Raw genomic sequence first — 20639 nt, forward strand, 5'->3', positions numbered from 1 at the left:
AGAGCACAGAGGAATACTATCAGACAGGAGCGAGCACAGAGGAGTACTATCAGACAGGAGAGAGCACAGAGAAGTCCTATCAGACAGGAGAACACAGAGGAGTCCGAGCCCACCCTCACTTATTGGACTTAGTCCATGCCTGTGCTTCAGCTTGGACAAAGCACTTAATAGTCAGAGGGGCAGTAACTTTATTGCAAAAATGGGTGTGAATGCTAGGCTATGGGGATGTGTTTTTGGATCTTACTAATCACAGCCCCCCAACATGATTCATGCCCCCCTCAGCCTCTTTTAACCTCCCTTGAGTCTGGGATTCACACCCCATTTTGAAATACCGTATGGCTTTTCAGTGAAAGGTACAGATAATAAACCAAATAGTAAAATCAATATATCTCAGGAACAGGAGGACAAAGCAATAAAGTAAAAATTGAATAATAAAAGTAATGGAATCAAATCAAATCAAGTTCTAAATTGATATTAAATACTCAATGTTTTTTGATTGACCACAGGTCCTCTACAAAGTGCAAGCGGAGTAACGTAACAGCTGTAATAGATACAATATGACAAGTAACGTGACTTTAGTTCAGTCGATGTGAAGCCCCTTTCTGCTACAAATGATCTCATACTGTGGTAATCTGTCCGCCAAGTGACATCACTCCCAGTCTTGGGGACTTCACAGTTTTGCCTTAACTATACTAGCAATGAAACAGCTCAGACAGATCACCTTACTGTTACGATGCATGACGGCACTATCCCAAATAAGTAGTAATAGCCAGCACTTTATCACAAGTAAAAGGCAGCCTTTATTTGTTGTCCACTAAAACAACAGCATTGAAAGATTAGACATGCTTGAATAGGAGGCAGTTTCCATTAAGATGGTTAAAGCCAACGCTTTTCAGGCCAACTGGCCCTTACTCATGGTCTACCTATACTGCTCACAGGCAAAAATTCACAAAGAGCCTTGTTTAGGGACACAGGAGGAAGCCTCAATCAATAACAAAGTTATGGGAGAGGCGTATACTTGTCTTAGGAGAAGAATAAAATAAGTTCAAAGATAGACTGTAGCAGAACAGATAACTTTCAGGCTGCAATGAAGGTATGAGTAAAGTTTTGTATCATGTGAAATCAATAGGCCACTTTATATACGCCTCTGTATATGGGTCAGCCTATACTCCTAGGAATGATGGTGATTGCATTTCTGGAGAACACCCAAAAACGTCCGCCAGCTTTGTCTCCTGACCACTGATAAATAACAGGAGTACTTACAAGGATCTCTGATTAGCTTTATTTAATGAGCTTGCTCTCCAAGTCAGTGCAGATTGATCATTCAGGACTGGGTGTACCATTCAAGTGCAAGGCTGAGCCAGATATTCCTATGCCGACTGACATTTCTGATTAAAAGACAAATGTGCTGCTCGGCTAATGGAAATAGGCGAGTCCTCCAGTGCTGTAAGGTTTATGTATCAACATAAGTAAATGTCTGGTTTGATACATTGCTGTGTGGTTTCATGGGATGTGGGGTGAGAATGATAATACATACATCTACCTTGGAGTAGGATAATGGCCGCTGCTGCTTAATCCAGTTAAACAGGGGAATGCAATAAAACGAGTTGGGAATATACTGAATATTTAAAGGGGTATTCCAGGCAAACAGATTTGTAAATGACTTCTATTAAAAAATCTTAATCCTTCCAATAGTTATTAGCTTCTGAAGTTTTCTGTCTAACTGCTCAATGATGATGTCACGTCCCGGGAGCTGTGCATGATGGGAGAATATCCCCATAGGAGCTGGACAGCTCCTGGGACGTGAGTCATCAGAGAGCAGTTAGACAGAAAACAACAACTCAACTTCAGAAGCTAATAACTATTGGAAGGATTAAGATTTTTTAATAGAAATAATTTACAAATCTGTTTAACATTCCAGAGCCAGTTGATATATATAAAAAAAGTTTTGGCCTGGAATACCCCTTTAATGGTAGTGAATGTTTTCTATTTATGATTTTCTGGAATGCAAGAGCTTTTATTGTAATCCGAAATATATACCAGCCTGGACCAGAAATTGGAAAATATAAACAGGAAGTAAAAATGATCTCTCAGTACTACTAGCAGGGCCTGCAGGAACCCATGGGAACTGAGTTCCTGCACTTTTTTTCACAGCAGGAATACCGTTCCCATTGGCAGCCCTTGAGTGGAAATCTTGGGTGAGTTCCCACACTTTTTTCCCCAGGACTTAACCCCTGAAAACCAGTATTAGGGTGCAGGCAAGCCAGGTGAGACACAGGAAGTTGTAGCTTCAGTCAATAGATTTAGAGTACTGAGTGATGTTAGGGAAGCTGCTTCTCCTGTCCATTGTGTTATTTTTTGTCTGAATATAAAAGAGAGCATTCAGTACTACTAGTACAACATACTGCACGCTGCATACTGGGGCTGGACAAAGAAGGAAGGAGCAGCTTCAGCCTATAGCCTAGGGTACTGAGTGATGTCACGGTGGTAACATGCCACCATTTTGTTATTTCTTGACTTCAAGGGGTACTCCAGTGGAAAACATTTTTTTTAAATCAACTGGTGCCAGAAAGTTAAACAGATTAGTAAATTACTTCTATTAAAAAAGCTTTCTCCTACCAGTACTTTTTAGCAGCTGTATGCTACAAAGGAAATTCTTTTCTTTTTTAATTAATTTTTTGTCTTGTCTACAGTGCTCTCTGCTGACACCTCTGTCCGTATCAGAAACTGTCCAGAGCAGGGGAAAATCCCCATAGCAAACCTATCCTGCTCTGGACAGTTCCTGACACGGACAAAGGTATCAGCAGAGAGCACTGTGGACAAGACAAAAAAGGAAAAGCATTTCCTCTGTAGCATACAGCTGCTAAAAAGTACTGGAAGGGTAAAGATTTTTTAATAGAAGTAATTTACCAATCTGTTTAACTTTCTGGCATCAGTTCATAAAAAAAAAAAAAAAAAAAAAAAGTTTTCCACTGAAGTACCTATAAGATATAAAAGAGTGCTAAGTACTAGTATTATATTCAGAGTGTATACATAAGTGGGCTTGGCAGGAAGGAGTGATGTTAGGGAAGGAGACCTTTGTTTGGTACTTTCCCCCTTCAGTCCAGTAACATAAAGCCAATTTGTAGGAGATAATACATAGCTTTTGGTACTGCTTGTAGTATAGCTGGAGTGCATGCAGAGTACTAAGTGTTGCTAGGAAAGGGGTATCAATTTTGGTAACTTTTCCAGTAATTTACACCCATTTTGTTATATCTTGTCGTATTAAGGACCTATCTGTCTGTGCTTACATAATGTAGAAAAATGCTTTCTTTTCTTCTACAAAGAGATCTTCCCAAGCCCCTGAAGTGCTGGAATGCCTCCTCGCTTCCCCTCACATTCCTGTATGACTGACAGCTAGAAGCCCAATTTCACCTGCACTTAATTTATATGCACAATGCAGGAACAAGATTTGATAACAGGGCTCAGCACTGGGAGCTGAGCCCTGACTGTCAATCAAACAGGACAGGGATTGGTAGTGGAGTGAGGAGGCGTTCCAGCCATTGGCACTTCAGGGGCTTGGGAACACTTCTGACTCTGCACCAGAGAATAAAAGCATTTTTGCTATAGCATGGAAGCACATACAGATACTTTAAATATACCATTCTAACAATTCCCTATAAATACATGCAAGGCAATCCCTAGACCACCTATGGAGAAGGCAGCCCCAGCCTGACTCCATTTGCCTTCCCTATATGCCGTTAAAATTTATGCAGAGCTTCCTACTACAACATTAATAGTTAAAGGGGTACTCGGCCCCTAGACATCTTATCCTCTATCCAAAGGATAGGGTATAAGATCGATCGCGGGGGTCTCGCTCTGTGCAGCACCCGGCATTCGTTTAGAACACTGGGAGCGGGCAGTGGGTTGTGACGTCACGGCCATGCCCCCTCGTGACGTCACAACACGCCCCCTCAATGCAAGTCTATGGGAGGGGGCATGGCCCCCTCCCATAGACTTGCATTGAGGGGGCGTGACATGACATCACGAGGGGGCTTGACCGTGACATCACGACCCCACCACCCGCTCCAAGCATTCAGAACAAAATGTTCCAAGCTCCGGGGCAGCGGAGTACCCCTTTCAGGGAGGGAGCACTGACTTCCCAGCTTCTCTTGGGTAGGGGGAAATAACACACATTTGAACCGCAAGATCCTCAGTCTATAAACTTCTTGCAAAGAAGTATAAGGGTGCGTATTTTCTGCTGCAGATCTGCTGCAGATTTGCTACAGCAGATTTATCTACCCATTAAAGTCAATGGGCAGCAAAATCTGCAGAAAAAAATACGCACCCTAAAACATCTACAGTCAGTAGAAAGTTTTGTCAACAAAGTTTAGCTGCTTATGCCATCAATAGATTTTCGCATTTATTCCTAGACACTTATGTTACCGGCAGGCTCCACTTATAATAATACATGCAAAAATAAAATGAACATTTTTTTTTTGGACTAAAGTGAATAAGGAGAAAAATAAATGCCCCTTCACGTTAATGCTGCATTTTGATGAGAACATTTTCACTTTTACAAGTGCAAACTAGAGTCTGAGCTTCCTCGCTTAACTTGTCGGGAGAATTCAGCTGTCAGACTTGGTGCCCTCTGAAGATTTCAGTCGGAATTGATTAATTTCACTTTTCCATTTAAAGGAAGGAGAGGAGAAAATGGTGAAGCCTTAATGAATATATGTACATTTCAATGGAACGAGTCCGCCGCTGACCCGCATTTTACTGTAATGAGTGTGAATGGAAGGAATTAAGTGGACCCGAAGAACTGGTTTAGTAATTGAAATGCACTGCTTATCATAAATTAGAATTTTTTTTACTGCAGAAAAAAATAAGAACATTCCTTGGTTCCCTGGAAGCCAAAGAAATACATAAAATTGATTAAGATAAATAACTTATTAAAGAACTCTGGTACATTCTAATATAGGTCACAAGTTGGCTTCCAGCGTAATCTCACAGATATATTGTCTAATTTACTGTTCGCTTTCAGCGCCGAAAATCAACACTCTCTCTATGGAAGGTAAGAAGAATAAAGCGAAATGAAATTATGCAAAATGGTATAAATATACCGTATTTTTCCGCCGTATAAGACGCACTTTTTTCTTCCCCAAAACTGGGGGGGAAAAGTTGGTGCGTCTTATACGGCGAATACACACCTAACGGGTCGGTCCCTGCGGCCATCAATGGCCGGGACCCGCGGCTAATACAGGATATGACCGATCGCGGTGATGCCCTGTATTAACCCTTCAGATGCGGCGATCAAAGCTGTCCGCCGCATCTGAAGCGAAAGTGACACTAACCCGGCTGCTCAGTCGGGCTGTTTGGGACCCCCGTGGCGTTCCGAATAGCTTACAGGACCTTACCTGCCTCCTCGGTGTCTGCTCCGTTCCGGGATGCCCTGCTTAGCCGGCGCTCTCCTTCGACGTCATCACGTTGTCGCACACACACCGTCCCAGCGTGCATAGCGACATGATTACGGAGAGCGTGGATCCCGGGGAAGAAGACATCAAGAGAGTCGGGGACACCACGGGGACGCGGCGACAGCGATGGAGTGACATCCAGGGCAGCGGTGACGGTCCGGAGCGGCGGGGACACGTGAGTATTACCTTCTATGCAGTGGTCTTCAACCTGCGGACCTCCAGATGTTGCAAAATTACAACTCCCAGCATGCCTGTACAGCCAACGGCTGTCCGGGCATGCTGGGAGTAGTAGTTTTGCAACATCTGGAGGTCCGCAGGTTGAAGACCACTGTTGGGTTCAGAATCTTAATTTTTTTAGATTTTGCACCTATAAATTGGGTGCGTCTTATATGCCGGTGCGTCCTATAGGGCGAAAAATACTTCATGATTCCATGCTATAGACCCTATGCTCGGGATATCTGCAGTGACAAGTCTTGTCAAGCAGAGTCTTCACAAATAATGTAGGACATGTTTCCGTATATAGAAAGTGTGAAAATACTGTGTGACTGATGATATGCAGAGAGAAGGAGCCGGTTACAGTCAGTGCAGAAATCTTCAACTTTGTATATAATGTAGGTTTGAAAAAAGAGAATTTTTGAGGGGTGTGCATACTTATAGGGTATGTTCACTCATACAGTACCTGCTGTGTATTTTGCTGCATATTTTCTGCTGCTAGTTTTGCTACCCATTGACTTCATAAAATGCACAACAAATATGGTGCGTGTGAACCAACCCATAAGGAGAAATATTTCAAGACACTCCTCCTCCAAATGGGATTACGGGCACACACCTCATGGGCACACACCGGGAACCAGTGGAAGAATATGATAAAAATAGTTCAATTAGACTTTAAACAATGCTTTTCTGGGTCTTTTAAGGAGGGGTCTCTTAGAGTATCTATGCATTTTACATATTGACCACTAGGAGGTGCTGCTGCCATCTGCAAGCACTTTGTACCATGCTCATTGGGAGAGTACCACCAGCGTTATAGCTCATTCTGGTGAGTGTCTTTCATTGTATCCTGAAGGAACCGGATCTATCAGCTTTACACATAGGAGAATGTTTCATTGTGTTTTGTATCCTTTGAGGCACCAATACACGTGGCACACTGGCACATGTTGTAGCTTGTCCAGGCTCCGCTGATATACTTTTAAGTTGACTTAATAAAGTAATAATTTTCATGGGACCCTGACCAGCCCAAAACTTTTCATTTTCTGCCATTGGATATGCCCTCACCTGCCCTGTGTACATCATGGGTTAGGAAGGGGTTAAAAGGCCCCTGTTGTTTCAAATAGCTTCCCTACGTATGATAGCCTATGCAATTTCTAACATAATTGTAAATGAAGTGATTTACCTAAAATGACTCTGTATTTCAGGTTTTTCACTTCCTTGCAAACTGCTGTTCACGGGCTGTTGTTCGTGGAATTCTGTCTCAAGCAGCAGAGAGACCAAGACAGAGCACAAGAATTGGGGGACAAAGCTTAGCTAGTGCTATGCAAGGAGACAGCTTGGTATGTTTACCTGCAAGCTGAGACTGTCTGCCTCCTCCAGAGGATTCATGCTGTGCTTGATGGATGAATCAAAGTTTCCCACTTAAGTCTTGCCCCCCATATATTTCTAAGCAGCTACCTCTTGTACACGTGTTCTTACCTAAATGTAATCCCCCTCCCTTTAACTCTATATAATTATTTTTTATCAGAAGCAACACTTCACGGCTTAATCTAAGGCTGCTTTTGTAATATGACTTCTCCTTGCTGTCATTTTGCTGCTGTTTCTTTTATTTTTGCCCACATAGCACCTTACAGAGCCAGCACATCAATAACCCTCTTCCACATGACAACTATAATTCTTTCATGTAAATAATCACAAAGCACAGATCCAGCCTGTTCAGTCCAGTACACTTTCTACAGCACTATGTTGAGGCATAGCAATAAGAAGTAGGTGTTGTTCTGCAACTGCCAAGACAAGTAAGAGAAAGAAAGTCCAGGTGTAAGTACTGCTGGCAAACAGCCCCACTATGGTCCTTCTCCCTGAAGTGAAGAAAATGAGAAATATCTGTGCACCATTGAGGGGACTCTTAGGGGCTTAATAACAGCAGTGAGAGTCCAAAATCCTCTTGTTACCACTCTTAGGGTACATTCACACGTACAGGATCCTGTGCAGATTTGATGCGCAGAATTTGTAACTGCAGATTAGAAGCTGTGCTCGGTCATTTAATTTACATTGAAATCTGCAGCAGAAAATCCTGCGCATCAAATCTGTGCATCAACATCTGCATTCGTGTGAACATACCCTTATGGGGTTATGTAACAAAGCTATGCAGGTTTCTAAAATTCTTTTGAAAGTACTTGTACGCTTTTAAAGTTTTCCATTGTGTTCGATAAAGTTTTTTTTTATTACATGTTACGTACATGGCTGGACCGAATATGTGTGGGAGTAGCCGAACTGAATTTCAGCATGGCTAATCCTTCGTTTTCTGATAGATAGGCTGCTGCCAGATGTACCCAGCACACTTTTTTTGTTAAAGGGTTTTTTAATCAGCTGGTGCCACAAAGTTAAACAGATTTTTAAACTACTTCTATTCAAAAAATCTTAATCCTTCCAGTATTTATCAGCTGCTGTTTACTACAGAGAAAGTAATTTTCTTTTTTAATTTATTTTCTGTCTGACCACAGTGCTCTCTGCTGACACCTCTGTCCATGTCAGGAACTGTCCAGAGCAGGAGAGGTTTTCTATGAGGATTTGCTCCTACTCTGGACAGTTCCTGACATGGACAGAGGTGTCAGCAGAGAGTACTGTGATCAGACAGAAAATAATTCTAGAAAGAAATACAACTTCCTCTGTAGTATACAGTAGCTGATAAGCACTGGAAGGGTTAAGATTTTTTTAATATAAGTAATTTACAAATCTGTTTAATGTTAGTGGAGCATCCAATTTCGAGCGCTGCTATGTTTTAAAACACTTATATGCACTAATATGCACTAATTTGCACTTTAATATATGAAACATGCACTGAAGATTTATGATATATACACAATGGAAGATGTATGTACACACTGTTTATAAAATTTTAATGTTTTTATATAATGAGCACTTAATTGAAATTTGTATGATGTTTAATGCACATGGGTATTTAAACCCCCTACTGATGTGTGACACTAAGCTTGAAAATGGCTCCATAGGAGCAGAAACGTTGCTTGTATTGATGTGACAGGAATAAATCAACACTTTTTTCACCGTTCTTTGGAGTGCTGCGTTATTGTTGGATCCTATTGAAACTGAGGACTTTTGGTCAAGAAGTTTTGTGGACGCTGGCACCCACACATTGAGGCTAAGTAGTGCTGCAATACCTTTTTTAGCTTTTATATATATATATATATATATATATATATATATATACACACACACACACCAAAAAGCTAAGCCATGCCTGGGCTGGGGTATACGTGCAACACTAAAGTGGTGTTTGTGCCAATATTTGCGACAATTTAAAAACGTGGCGGAAAGTAAAACTGACTTCTGTGGGGCACATAGTCCAAAAGTGTCCTCTGCAATGGTCGCCAAATTTTTGCACTGTCACACTGTGAATTCATTTTTTTTTTATTTCTTTTTTACAAAGTAAGAAGTTGTTCCTATGGGAATACATAAATCAGTGTTTTCCAATCAGTGTGTCTCCGGCTGTTGCAAAACTACAACTCCCAGCATGCCCGGACAGCCGAAGGCTGTGCGGGCATGCTGAGAGTTGTAGTTTTGCAACAGCTGGAGGCACACTGTTTGGAAAACACTGATCTAAATTTAGATAAGATTGTTGTATGTAGTAAATGTACACAGCCAATGTATCACCACAAGGTGGCAGTCAATCTCATCTTGCAGAATTCGATATTTGTCACAGAGTGTATGCTGGATGGCTGCATTAGATAATTGCTCTTAGAAAGTGAATATAGTGTTGCCCTGCCGGCAATGTAAGGGTTATATAATTTTAATCTACAAAGTGCACGAAGCATAAAACAAATATATATATATATATATATATATATATATATATATATATATACATAGGTAAATAGACAATCATGATTCTCCCTGCACTCTCGGAGCAATAAAACCAAATTAGTCTTTAGTATCTATGAGGTTTAGGTTGCACAGTATTATTGATATCCTTGAATAACAGGTTCTCCTCTCTCTCCAGCACTTTGATGTAAGTCAAAATATGAATGAAAAGGACAGGTATTCTCTATGAAGTGAGCGCGCGTCCATTGTACCGTACCTCATTCTTTGATCATCAGGGGGTGTCATTTCTACGTGGTGAAGAGGCCCATTCAAGTTTACAACATGTAAGGTGACAACGGGATTCTCAAAGCCAGCCTGGAACATAAAAACCGGACAACTATAAGGTTTATGCTTTTATAATTTCATTAGCATTAAATGTACATCACGTACAGCTTCAAAGAATGTGCATTAGCATAGGCGCATAGAAACATAGCTTAAATGGACACTGTCAGATTCGAAAACTTTTTATATCTTGGCAAAACATGAACCTTTTATAAAAATAATAAAAAAAAAAAAAAAAAAAAAAGCACCACTAGGTGTCCCCATACCATCCAGAACTTAATCTTGTCTGGTTGCAGCATCATCTTTGTCCAAGATGAAGGACAGGCTTGGACAAAGTCCAGTAAGTGAGGGTGGGACTATCACTCCTCCATGCTCACTCCTGTCCTGTCAGACTGCAGCAGGAAAACAGAAAGGAGTTGACAGTGATTGGATAAGGAGACCAAGCACATCACAGTAGACTCAGGGAGGAAGATGAGTCATGCCCCCTCCAGAGCACAGAATGACAAACCAAGTGAGCAACAGATAAAGCTATTTGTGAGAGAAATATAAGAGCTAGGCCTATAGAAATTATATGTACATGATCACGATTAGGTACTGAGTAACATTTAGCTTTTTTGTTTTCTTTGTGGGATATCATAGGTATGTTTTAAGTAGGAAATAATGCCCCTGCATTAGTTGGGTTTTTATAGCATTAGTTGTAAAAAATAATGCATGGAATGTTCATACCTAATCCACTAGGATAGACAAAAATAAAATGTATACCAATGCATCTGAAATGTAATCATTAGCAAAATGCACTTGGTCCAATGAAGCCTATGGGTACACTGTGATATGCTGTGTGTTTAAAGTATAACGCAGGCATGCTGAGCCAGGAGGTATTGGGAGTGAGTGGTGCATCCAATAGATAGAGGGCGCATGGCTTTAGAGGGAGCATAGTTTTAGGGGGTAAAATCTCATAACAGTTGCGCTTTAAAAGGAGGTCTAAATGGTTTAAATATCACAGAGGAAGTCCGAATAGCTTATATGGGCCCCCTATAGAGAAGAGAATAAACCCTGGTTAACACCATTCCCATTGGTATTAGGTAGTGAGAATATTTGCATGAATTCTCTATCTAGACATACTTATATGTAAATGAGACTCTAGTGCCCAGTGGGAGTTCCTCAGCTCAACAAGAGCCCATGGATAGGCAGCACAGTTCCTCTTTTTCACAGTCTCTGTGCTAGTATAGGCTTTACTGCTTTCAATTGCCAATAGGCATGGAGGCTATAAATAAGAGGGCATGTGCTGGCTGAGCACTTGAGCCTCATTTACATATAAACAAAAAAGGCTTTTATTTTGGTGCTGGAAAAAACTACGTTAATAAACAACAGGATTTCCTGATGAGAAGCCCTGTCTAGCCATTGACTTATTTTATCCCTCTTTAGGCCTAGTTCACAGTAGTAGTGAAGTGTAATGCTCCAACATCTGCTGGATGAGTTCCTTCAAACTATGGAAATTTATCTCCACTTAACTCCTGCAATTCAGTTGACACTTGACGGAAAACCGATGGGCCCTATTCAAATTCAATGGCATCTGGAGGTGTCTGTAGGGTCCGTTAGGTGCAGCAAAAAAAACAAACGAAACAAAAACGCCTAGAGGATCATAAATGGATTGGAGCACAACGCTGATGTGAGCTTAACCTAAGCTGCTGAAATATCCATAGTAGGGGATATACAAGAGGCATGGAAGGGTAAACAAACACCAGGCCCTTCTGTCATGGCAATCATAGCTTGATCTTTGGTATGATGTCCGGCAGGCTAGACTACACCTTCATGGCCTCCTCCTATGTATTGTTTGTTTTTCATGCACATCATTTTTATTAAAATATTTGTCATAATAAATTAATGTATTTAAAAATATTTGTGTGTTGCATAGCGTGCTGTAATTGTATTTCTTATTAATAAATGGTTATACTGGGGGCTGTCATGTCTAAAGGAATCTCTGTACTGTGTCACTGCACGACACAGATGCTTTATGGCAGACACAGAATATAGCAGATAACAGATGGCTTCCCTCCGCATCTTCTAGGCTTGTTTACACATCTGGAATGTCCACTTGAAAAATCTCAATGCGGACATCCCACAGACTGCAGGCGCCGGCATAACATCCCGGCACTAGGACCACACAGGAATGCGCTTTGTCTTCTAGATGCCAATGCATTCCATGCAGATTCTTCAGAAAGAATAGACAGGTTCATTCTTTCTTTGGCCACAGAAATCGGAATTTTAATGGCAGAAACATCTGGCACAGAAATTCAGCGCATTGCAGCAGAATCCCATTGAATACAATGGGATTCTGCTGTTGCCAAAATCTCCAGCGTAATTTCAATGTTCCACATGGGAATTTGGGACGTGCGAACATGGCCTCACACTATGAAGGAACAGCTTACTGCTATGATGTGGTGATAGGGGCAGCCAGTGCCATGAACTTGGAGCCTGAGGAGGGGGGTGGGAGGGGGAAGAGGGAGATGAGTGAGACCGGAGTTGCTTCCCTCTCCCCTAAACTTTCTTTATGGAGTTTCTAGATGATAATGTTTTGATGCTGCTGAAATGACGGAAATGATTGTGATATAGTGTGAATTCTCCATCCAGCTGTACTGTAACTATATATGTCAGTGAACCTTCCAGCTCTTCACACCGCTACACATAACTGCTGCTCAGATCTCTCCATGACAGATGTGTCTGACGCACAAACACTCTGAGACTTATGTTCCACACATCAATCTAATGTATAAATGTTTTGTGAGCGCAACACTTTCTGCGTGTCAGTAACTATGTCAGTAAGTAAAGAGAGGAGTAGATGAGGCTTAGTCATTCCATATTTAGCTGCTGGATGACATTTGGATTCAGATGATATTAAAGGGGACCTGACATCTGATTTTACCATATATAACATGTAACCATGCATTTTATATGGTAAATATTATGTATGGACAGGGAAAAGGTGAAGTCACAACCTCTTTTCCTTCGCCCACAACCTCTTTTCCTTCCTATAGCGTAATCACCCTAACTGACTGATCCACAACCACGAAGACGGTCCCTGCCTATCTATGTGTTGGGACATCAGAGTCAAAATCACAAATTAGAAAAATACTCACAGGTCACAGGTCAGGGAATTTGTCAGGAATACAAAAGGTAAACGCACAATTAACATTACAGGGGGAGGCAAACAAACCAAAAGATAAATCAATGTTGGCAAGCTGAATCAGAACCGAGAGATGCCGAATCAGAAAGCAAGAGGTTAATCTAGTTAATCTTCTTTCACTGGCAAAGGTGCATAGCCAGTGAAGGCTTAAATAGCCACTGAAATGGTGTGGTCACACAAGGTATCTGATAGGTGGGTGAGAGAGAACCACGATAGGTAACAAACAGAAAAACAAACAGGAAATTTAAAGAGAAACTGCTCTTACAGTAAAATCTTCTTCCTTACCATACCCTTACCATGAAATATTAATTCCAGCAGCAATGGTGAAAATATTAACTTTGAAAGGTGCCCCTCGCCGGCCCATAAGTAGTCCTCTGGGCAGGAGCCATCCTCTGCTAGTCCTGTCAGGCTGCAATCAAGCCCACTTGTGATTGACAGCCCCGACATAGCCCACGTCATCGCTCTGCTCTATCTGCTTAGGGAGAGGTGCTGCGGACTGTCAATCATGTTCAGGGGACGCGATTACAGCTTGTGCCACAGATCTAGAAGAGGGTGGCTTTCCCCAGGCCGGTTAAAAGTTAAAATCTTCACTATCACTGCTGCAGGAATTTCTCCTGGGAATAATAAGGAAGATTTTACTATATAAAATGCATTGCCACATGTTAGGTATGGTAAAATCTGATATCTTGGCACTTATTTCAGGGCAATAATGGAGCAGTGACAACCTGATAGGATGCAGCTGCTTACAGAAACACTCCATCATTTATTTTTTGCTCATAAAGTGTAGCATATGCTATTATTAGAGAATAATATAAAACGTCCCTGTTTCAGCTGATGTGGCAGGCATGAGATTGGCTCCATGTTGGGTTGAAATACCATCAATGAAGTGATTCTGTAATGCAACTTGAATCCTCTGGCTTTGAATGTGGAGTTCGATTACTGCACCTTGTCATCTAATTTAGCAGCTTGTGCTGGGTTGAGGTCAGTTCACATGTTTAAAAGGGGTACTCTGCCCTTGACATCTTATTCCCTGTCCAAAGGATAGGAGATAAGATGTCTGATCAAGGGGGTTTCGCCACTGGGGACCCCCGTCATTTCGGCTGTGGCACCCCAGACATCCGTTGCATGGAGTGAACTTTGCTCCATGCCAGATGACTGGCGATGAGGGGCGGAGGCCTGTGACATCACAGTCATGCACTGCTCGTCACGCCCCCTTCCATAGACTTTCATTGAGGGGGGTGGCTGTGACATCACGAGCCTCTGGTGCTGCACCTGAGGGTCTCAATGAACGCCGGATGCAGCAGGGAGATTGCGAGGGTCCCCAGCAAAAACAGAAAAAACACAGCAAAAAACACTGTGTGAACACCGCCTAGGTGAGGCGTATACCTACTAAACATCCTGACCCTATAGACATAACAGCAGCAGCAGTATACAAATCTGGGAGAGGAGAGGTCTCTGAGCCAGCAGGAATCATTTAATAGGTGATGATGTCATCATCTTGTAGTTTACAAGAAGTCAGCTGACCCAGGACTGACATTCTCTGAGACTAATTAAGCAGAGTAACTTTGTGAGCATTAGGTTCCATGATGTTTGTAAAAATGTTTAATTTAAGAAAGAATTTTTCAATTTCTCAGAAGAACACATTTACAGCAGCTTATACTATGATATGCTAGGGTCGGACTGGCCCATTAGAATATCATTGGATCCTCTGGGGGTCTCAGGTTCCAATACAATAAACTATCTCAAAGCTCCAGCAGAAGACCACCCATTTATAAGCTGATTCTGAGCTAATAGCTACTACAAACAAGTCTGATGGAGTTAATTTAAAAATAATTAAACCTAAGATTGATGATAGATAGATAGATAGATACATAGAGAGATATAGAGATAGATGGATAGATAATAGATATAGATAGATAGATAGATAGATACAAACAGGAGAATTCAGCAGCACACTGCTAGCACAAAGATACAGATAAAACATGAAATACTATATTGCTACAATAAAAAATGAAAAATTGAGGTGCTTCGCTCCCCATTTGGCCAAATATTTTGTACCATCCCACCACGATAAGGTGACCTCATTAGGACGGACCCTGCACTATGAATGTGCCTTTGAGCAGCCAGTTACCAGGCTTGTAAGGTCTGGGACATCCAGCACCTTATAAAATGGGTGGGGTGCAGGAACCAACATGTAGGTAGCCACTCCCCCCAAATGTAGAATACAAAAAAGGATAAGTTGGCGAGCACATACTGATACACAACTATTGCATGGACCCGGCATACAGGTGCACGCTGCTAGGCTAAATAAACACAAACTGGAGAATACAGCCGCACACTGCTAGCACAAAGATACAAATAAAACATGAAATGCTATATTGCTACAATGAAAAATTGAGGCGCATCGCTCACTATTTGGCCAAATTGTTTGTACCATCTCACCACAATAAGGTGATCTCATTAGGACAGACCCTACACTATGAATGTGCCTCCGAGCAGTCAGCATCTCACCCATCTTATAAGGTGCTGGATGTGTCAGACCTTACAAGCCTGGTATCTGACTGCACAGAGGCACATTCATAGCGTAGGGTCCATCCCAATGAGGTCACCTTATCGCGGTGGGATGGTACAAACTATTTGGCCAATGGTGAGCCTCAATTTTTCATTTTTTATTGTAGCAATATAGTATTTCATGTTTTATCTCTATCTTTGTGCTAGCAGTGTGCTGCTGTATTCCCCTGGTTGTGTTTATTTAGCCTAGCAGCATGCACCTGTATGCCAGGTCCATGCAATAGTTGTGTATCAGTATGTGCTGGCCAATATATCCATTATTTTTTTTTAGATAAGATGATAGATAGATATAGACATGAGGTAGAACGATAAACATGAGATAAATAGATTGATAGAAAGATAGATAGTTAGGAAATAGATAAATAGGAGATAGATCGATAGATAGATAGATAGATAGATAGATGATAGATAGTTGTTATTTTTACATTGCAGACTTACAGATCAAGAACTTGTCTTACCTTTGGGTAATGATAATTTTTTACTGTTGGGTATATTGAACCTGTATATACTGGGATCTCCATAGAAGGAACTTTGGTATCGTTGATTGTTGTATATGCTAGTCTGGCGCCATCTGGAGCCCACCAATGGGCAATGTGGGTTTTAAATATTTCTTCTACAAAGAAACGGTAAAAACAGCAATTTATAAAAAATAGAAAAAAGTAATTTAATTACACCAAACAAAGGAAATAATAAAAGAGCATTAGTTATTAAAGAGGGACATTTTTATAATTGTGTTGTGCAATATTAACAGTAGTTAAAGAGGTATTCCAGGCAAAAACTTTTTTTTTATATATATCAACTGGCTCCAGAAAGTTAAACAGATTTGTAAATTACTTCTATTAAAAAATCTTAATTCTTCCAATAGTTATTAGCTTCTGAAGTTTTCTGTCTAACTGCTCAATGATGATGTCACGTCCCGGGAGCTGTGCATGATGGGAAAATATCCCCATAGGAGCTGCACAGCTCCCGGGACGTGAGTCATCAGAAAGCAGTTAGACAGAAAACAGCAACTCAACTTCAGAAGCTAATAACTATTGGAAGGATTAAAAATTTTTAATAGAAGTAATTTACAAATCTGTTTAACTTTCCGGAGCCAGTTGATATATAAAAAAAAGTTTTTGCCTGGAATACCCCTTTAATCATAAGGAACTAAAGGGGTACTTCACCACTAGACATCTTATCTCCTATCCTTTGAATAGGGAACAAGATGTCTAAGGGCGGAGTACCCCTTTAATCCCTTATAGCAATAATGCTGACCCGGCAATCTACTGATCTCCATGGGTGTAGCATCTGAAACCCCTCCACTGGAAGTTCTAACTGATCATATGAGGAGTGTTAATGTGCGGGGCACATTTTACTTTTCATTGGCACCATTATGGGATATATATGATTTTTTGTTTTATTGTGAGGAGGCAGATTAACGCAATATAGCAATTCTCACATAGTTTTATTTTCTTTTTACTGCTTTCACCATGTGGGATAAATAAGATTATTTTATATCTCTCATTAGGTCTCCTGCTGCCATGGAAACCCTGTCCAGATCCCAGTGATCCTGTTGTCTGGGTGCCAATGGGGTAATGGATGCCCAGAAACCACTCAGATGCTGTAATCCCAATGCAATCGCAGCATCTAAGGGGTTAAACAACAAGGAACTGAGGTTTTTTTTGTCCTGATAGCTTGAGCAGAAACCCTGCTGGTATGCACCTGCTAAGCTTCTGCGATATTTGGCACAGGGGACCAGTACCAGACTACTTCTGCCCCACCGACAAAAGATGTAGTGTGGTCATTGAGGGGTTAAATCCTGGTCTTTGAAAAACACAGGTGACAATGTAATATAGTGTTACCCAACCTCTGACTCTTCAGCTGTGCAACAACTTGAAAAACTTTTGGCAGGTAGCTCAGAAATGCTAAATATTTCTAGACTTACAATGGAGCCCATCTCCTGCAGTGAGATGGAAAAGGCAGTGAGCTGGGGAGAGCCATGTGCTTCTCCTAGCAAGTTCTAATGATTGGTGGAGGTCTGAACACCAAGCCCCCGACCAATCAAAACTGACATATTTGAGGGGGTACTCCGCTGGAAAACATTTCTTTTTAAATCAACTGGTGCCAAAAGGTTAAACAGATTTGTAAATTACTTATAAGCTGCTGTATGCTCTACAGGAAGTTCTTTTCTTTTTTAATTTCCTTTCTGTCTGACCACAGTGCTCTCTGCTGACACCCCTGTCCATTTTAGAAAGTGTCCAGAGTAGGAGCAAATCCACATTGCAAACATCTCCTGCACTGTGGTGAGTCAGATAGGAAATTCAAAAAGAAAATAACTTCCTCTGTAGTATACAGCAGCTGATAAGTACTGGAAGGATTAGGATTTTTAAATATAAGTAATTTGCAAATCTGTTTAACTTTTTGGCACCAGTTGATTAAAAAATAAAAGTTTTCCAGCGGAATACCCCCTTAAAGCAAGGGTCTCAAACTGGTGGCCCTCCAGGTGATGCAAAACTTCAACTCCCAGCATGCCTGGACATGCCCAGTCAGCCATTTGCTGCAGCTAACGGCTGTGGGGAATGCTGTAATTTGAAGTTTTGCATTATCTGGGGGGCTACCAGTTTGAGACCCCTGCTGTCAAGGTTTAGTAAATTGTGTAAAAATATCACATTTAGTTTTTGCTCCTCAATGTTTTTCACCATAACCATGAACCATGCTACATGAACCATGCTCTCTATCATCGACAGGCGTATGAAGTCCTGGAGCTACTGCTTTAAAGGGGTACTCCGGCCATAGACATCGTATCCCCTATCCCGCCGCTAGGGACCCCCGCAATCTCTCCTGCAGCACCCCCTGTCATCAGCCCCTCAATGCAAGTCTATGGAACGGGCCATTGTGGCCATCACGCCCCCTCCCATAGGCTTGCATTGAGGGGGGTAGGGCGTGTTGTCCAGAGGAGGTGGAGCCTCCGACCCCTTAAAGGGGTACTGCACTGGAAAACATTTTTATTTAAATAAACTGGTGTCAGAAAGTTAAACAGATTTGTAAATTACTTCTATATAAAAATCTTAATGCTTCCAGTATTTATCAGCTGTTGTATGATCCACAGGAAGTTCTTTTCTTTTTTAATTTCTTTTCTGTCTGACCACTGTGCTCTCTTCTGACACCTCTGTCCACATCAGGAACTGTCCAGAGCAGGATAGGTTTGCTATGTGTATTTGCTCCTGCTCTGGACAGTTCCTTAAATGGACAGAGGTGTCAGCAGAGAGAACACAGTGGTCAGGCAGAAAGGAAAGTCAAAAAGAAAAGAACTTCGTCTGTAGCATACAGCAGCTGATATGTACTGGAAGGATTAAGATTTTTAAATAGAAGTAATTTACAAATCTCAAAAAGGAAGTAGCCAGTGGTAACGATGAAATTCTGTTTATTCGGATCCCATTAAACCGCATGCAAGCGGGATTCAGCCAGCAAACAACAACCATAAATCAGCGTGGACGCATTTCGGGTATGCACCCTTTGTCTTAGCACATTGTACTCTACTAAACAGCCAGGTTATATGTGGGCATCTGAAAGGGGGAGGGGTGGAGTTAGGACATAGTCCAAAGATTAACCCACTCCATTCCCCCAAACGATTAACCCTAACATCACATAACATGAAAACCTGGTACATGATAGTAAGACATCATAATTTACACAAGTACAAAGACTTAAAATTATGAAAAAGAGGATTTTTCTATGCTAAAAACATGAAAAACAAAAATAAAGATAAAGTAAATATTTAAAAAGGAAAAACCACAAGAGAAACCGCACTATGTGAACAGAGATAAATACAAAAAAGTATATAACATTAATAATGCAAAATTAGATCATTTCTTAAATTCAGACTCCAGGATGAATGGTCTGGAGATTATGTATCCAAAAGACCTCCCTATTACGTAGGGATCTAACCCGATCACCTCCTCTTACAGGTCTACGAACACTTTCGATGCCGCAGAAAGTCATATTAGAAAAATCACCAAAATGAACGTCCCGAAAATGTCTAGAGACAGTGGAGGCATTCACATGGTGCGGATTAACTGCGGCTCGAATGTGCTCCTGAATGCGTTTTTTCAACGATCGTTTAGTACTACCAACATACATAAGTTTGCAATTTGTACAACAAATTGCCGTATTTTTCTCCCTATAGGACTCACCGGTGTATAATACGCACCCTATTTTTAGGTGCAAAATCTAAAAAATTAAAGAATTTGAACCCAATAGTGGTCTTCAACCTGCGGACCTCCAGATGTTGCAAAACTACTACTCCCAGCATGCTGGGAGTTGTAGTTTTGCAACATCGGGAGGTCCGCAGATTGAAGACCACTGCATAGGAGGTAATACTCACGTGTCCCCGCCGCTCCGGACCCTTCACTGCTGCCCTGGATGTCGCTCCATCGCTGTCGCCGTGTCCCCGTCGCTCCGGAACGTCTCTGATGCCGGCCGGGTATCCTCGCTCTCCGTCGCCGCCATCACGTCGTTACGCACGCCAACACACGTACGCGACGACGTGATGATGAGGAAGGAGAGCGCCGGCCATACAGGGGATCCCTGAACGGAGAAGACACCGAGGAGGCAGGTAATGTCCCTCCCGGTGTCCTGTAAGTACTAACCCGGCTATTCAGTCGGGCTGTTCGGCACCGCCGTGGTGAAATCGCGGCGGTCCCAAACAGCCCGACTGAACAGCCGGGTTAGTGTCACTTTCGCTTCAGACGTGGCGGTCAGCTTTGATTGCCGGGTCTGAAGGGTTAATACAGGGCATCACCGCGACCGGGGATGTCCTGTATTAGTCGCGGGGCCAGTTTTGGAGAAGAAAAAGTGCGTCTTATACGGTGAAAAATACGGTAAGTAAACTGTAAAGGTAGTTTGACAATTGATAAAGGACCGGATGATTAAAAATTGGTTGGTATTGTAATTAACAAACTCTTTAGTGACATTTGCATGTTTACACACCACGCAGCGAGAGACCGCCCCTGTAAAAACCTTTAACCTGCAACCAGGTGGGGCCAGTCCCGCTGCTGGTGGAAAATATGCTGCAAGAC

At 41.7% G+C, this 20639-nt stretch overlaps 1 protein-coding gene across 3 annotated transcripts in view; it reads right to left on the minus strand.

Annotated features, from left to right (window-relative positions):
- Nucleotides 1–20639, minus strand: part of DPP6 (dipeptidyl peptidase like 6) — a 1248955-nt gene that overhangs the window by 102655 nt on the left and 1125661 nt on the right. For all 3 annotated transcript variants that reach the window (XM_056519599.1, XM_056519600.1, XM_056519601.1), the window contains exons 9-10: nt 16038–16192; nt 9760–9857 (exon numbers count right to left, since the gene is read on the minus strand). In XM_056519599.1, the coding sequence (XP_056375574.1) occupies nt 9760–9857; nt 16038–16192 (253 nt within the window). The remainder of the gene's footprint in view (nt 1–9759; nt 9858–16037; nt 16193–20639) is intronic.

Source organism: Hyla sarda, chromosome 5 (genome assembly GCF_029499605.1).
Source record: "Hyla sarda isolate aHylSar1 chromosome 5, aHylSar1.hap1, whole genome shotgun sequence".
NCBI classification, from domain to species: Eukaryota; Metazoa; Chordata; class Amphibia; order Anura; family Hylidae; genus Hyla; species Hyla sarda.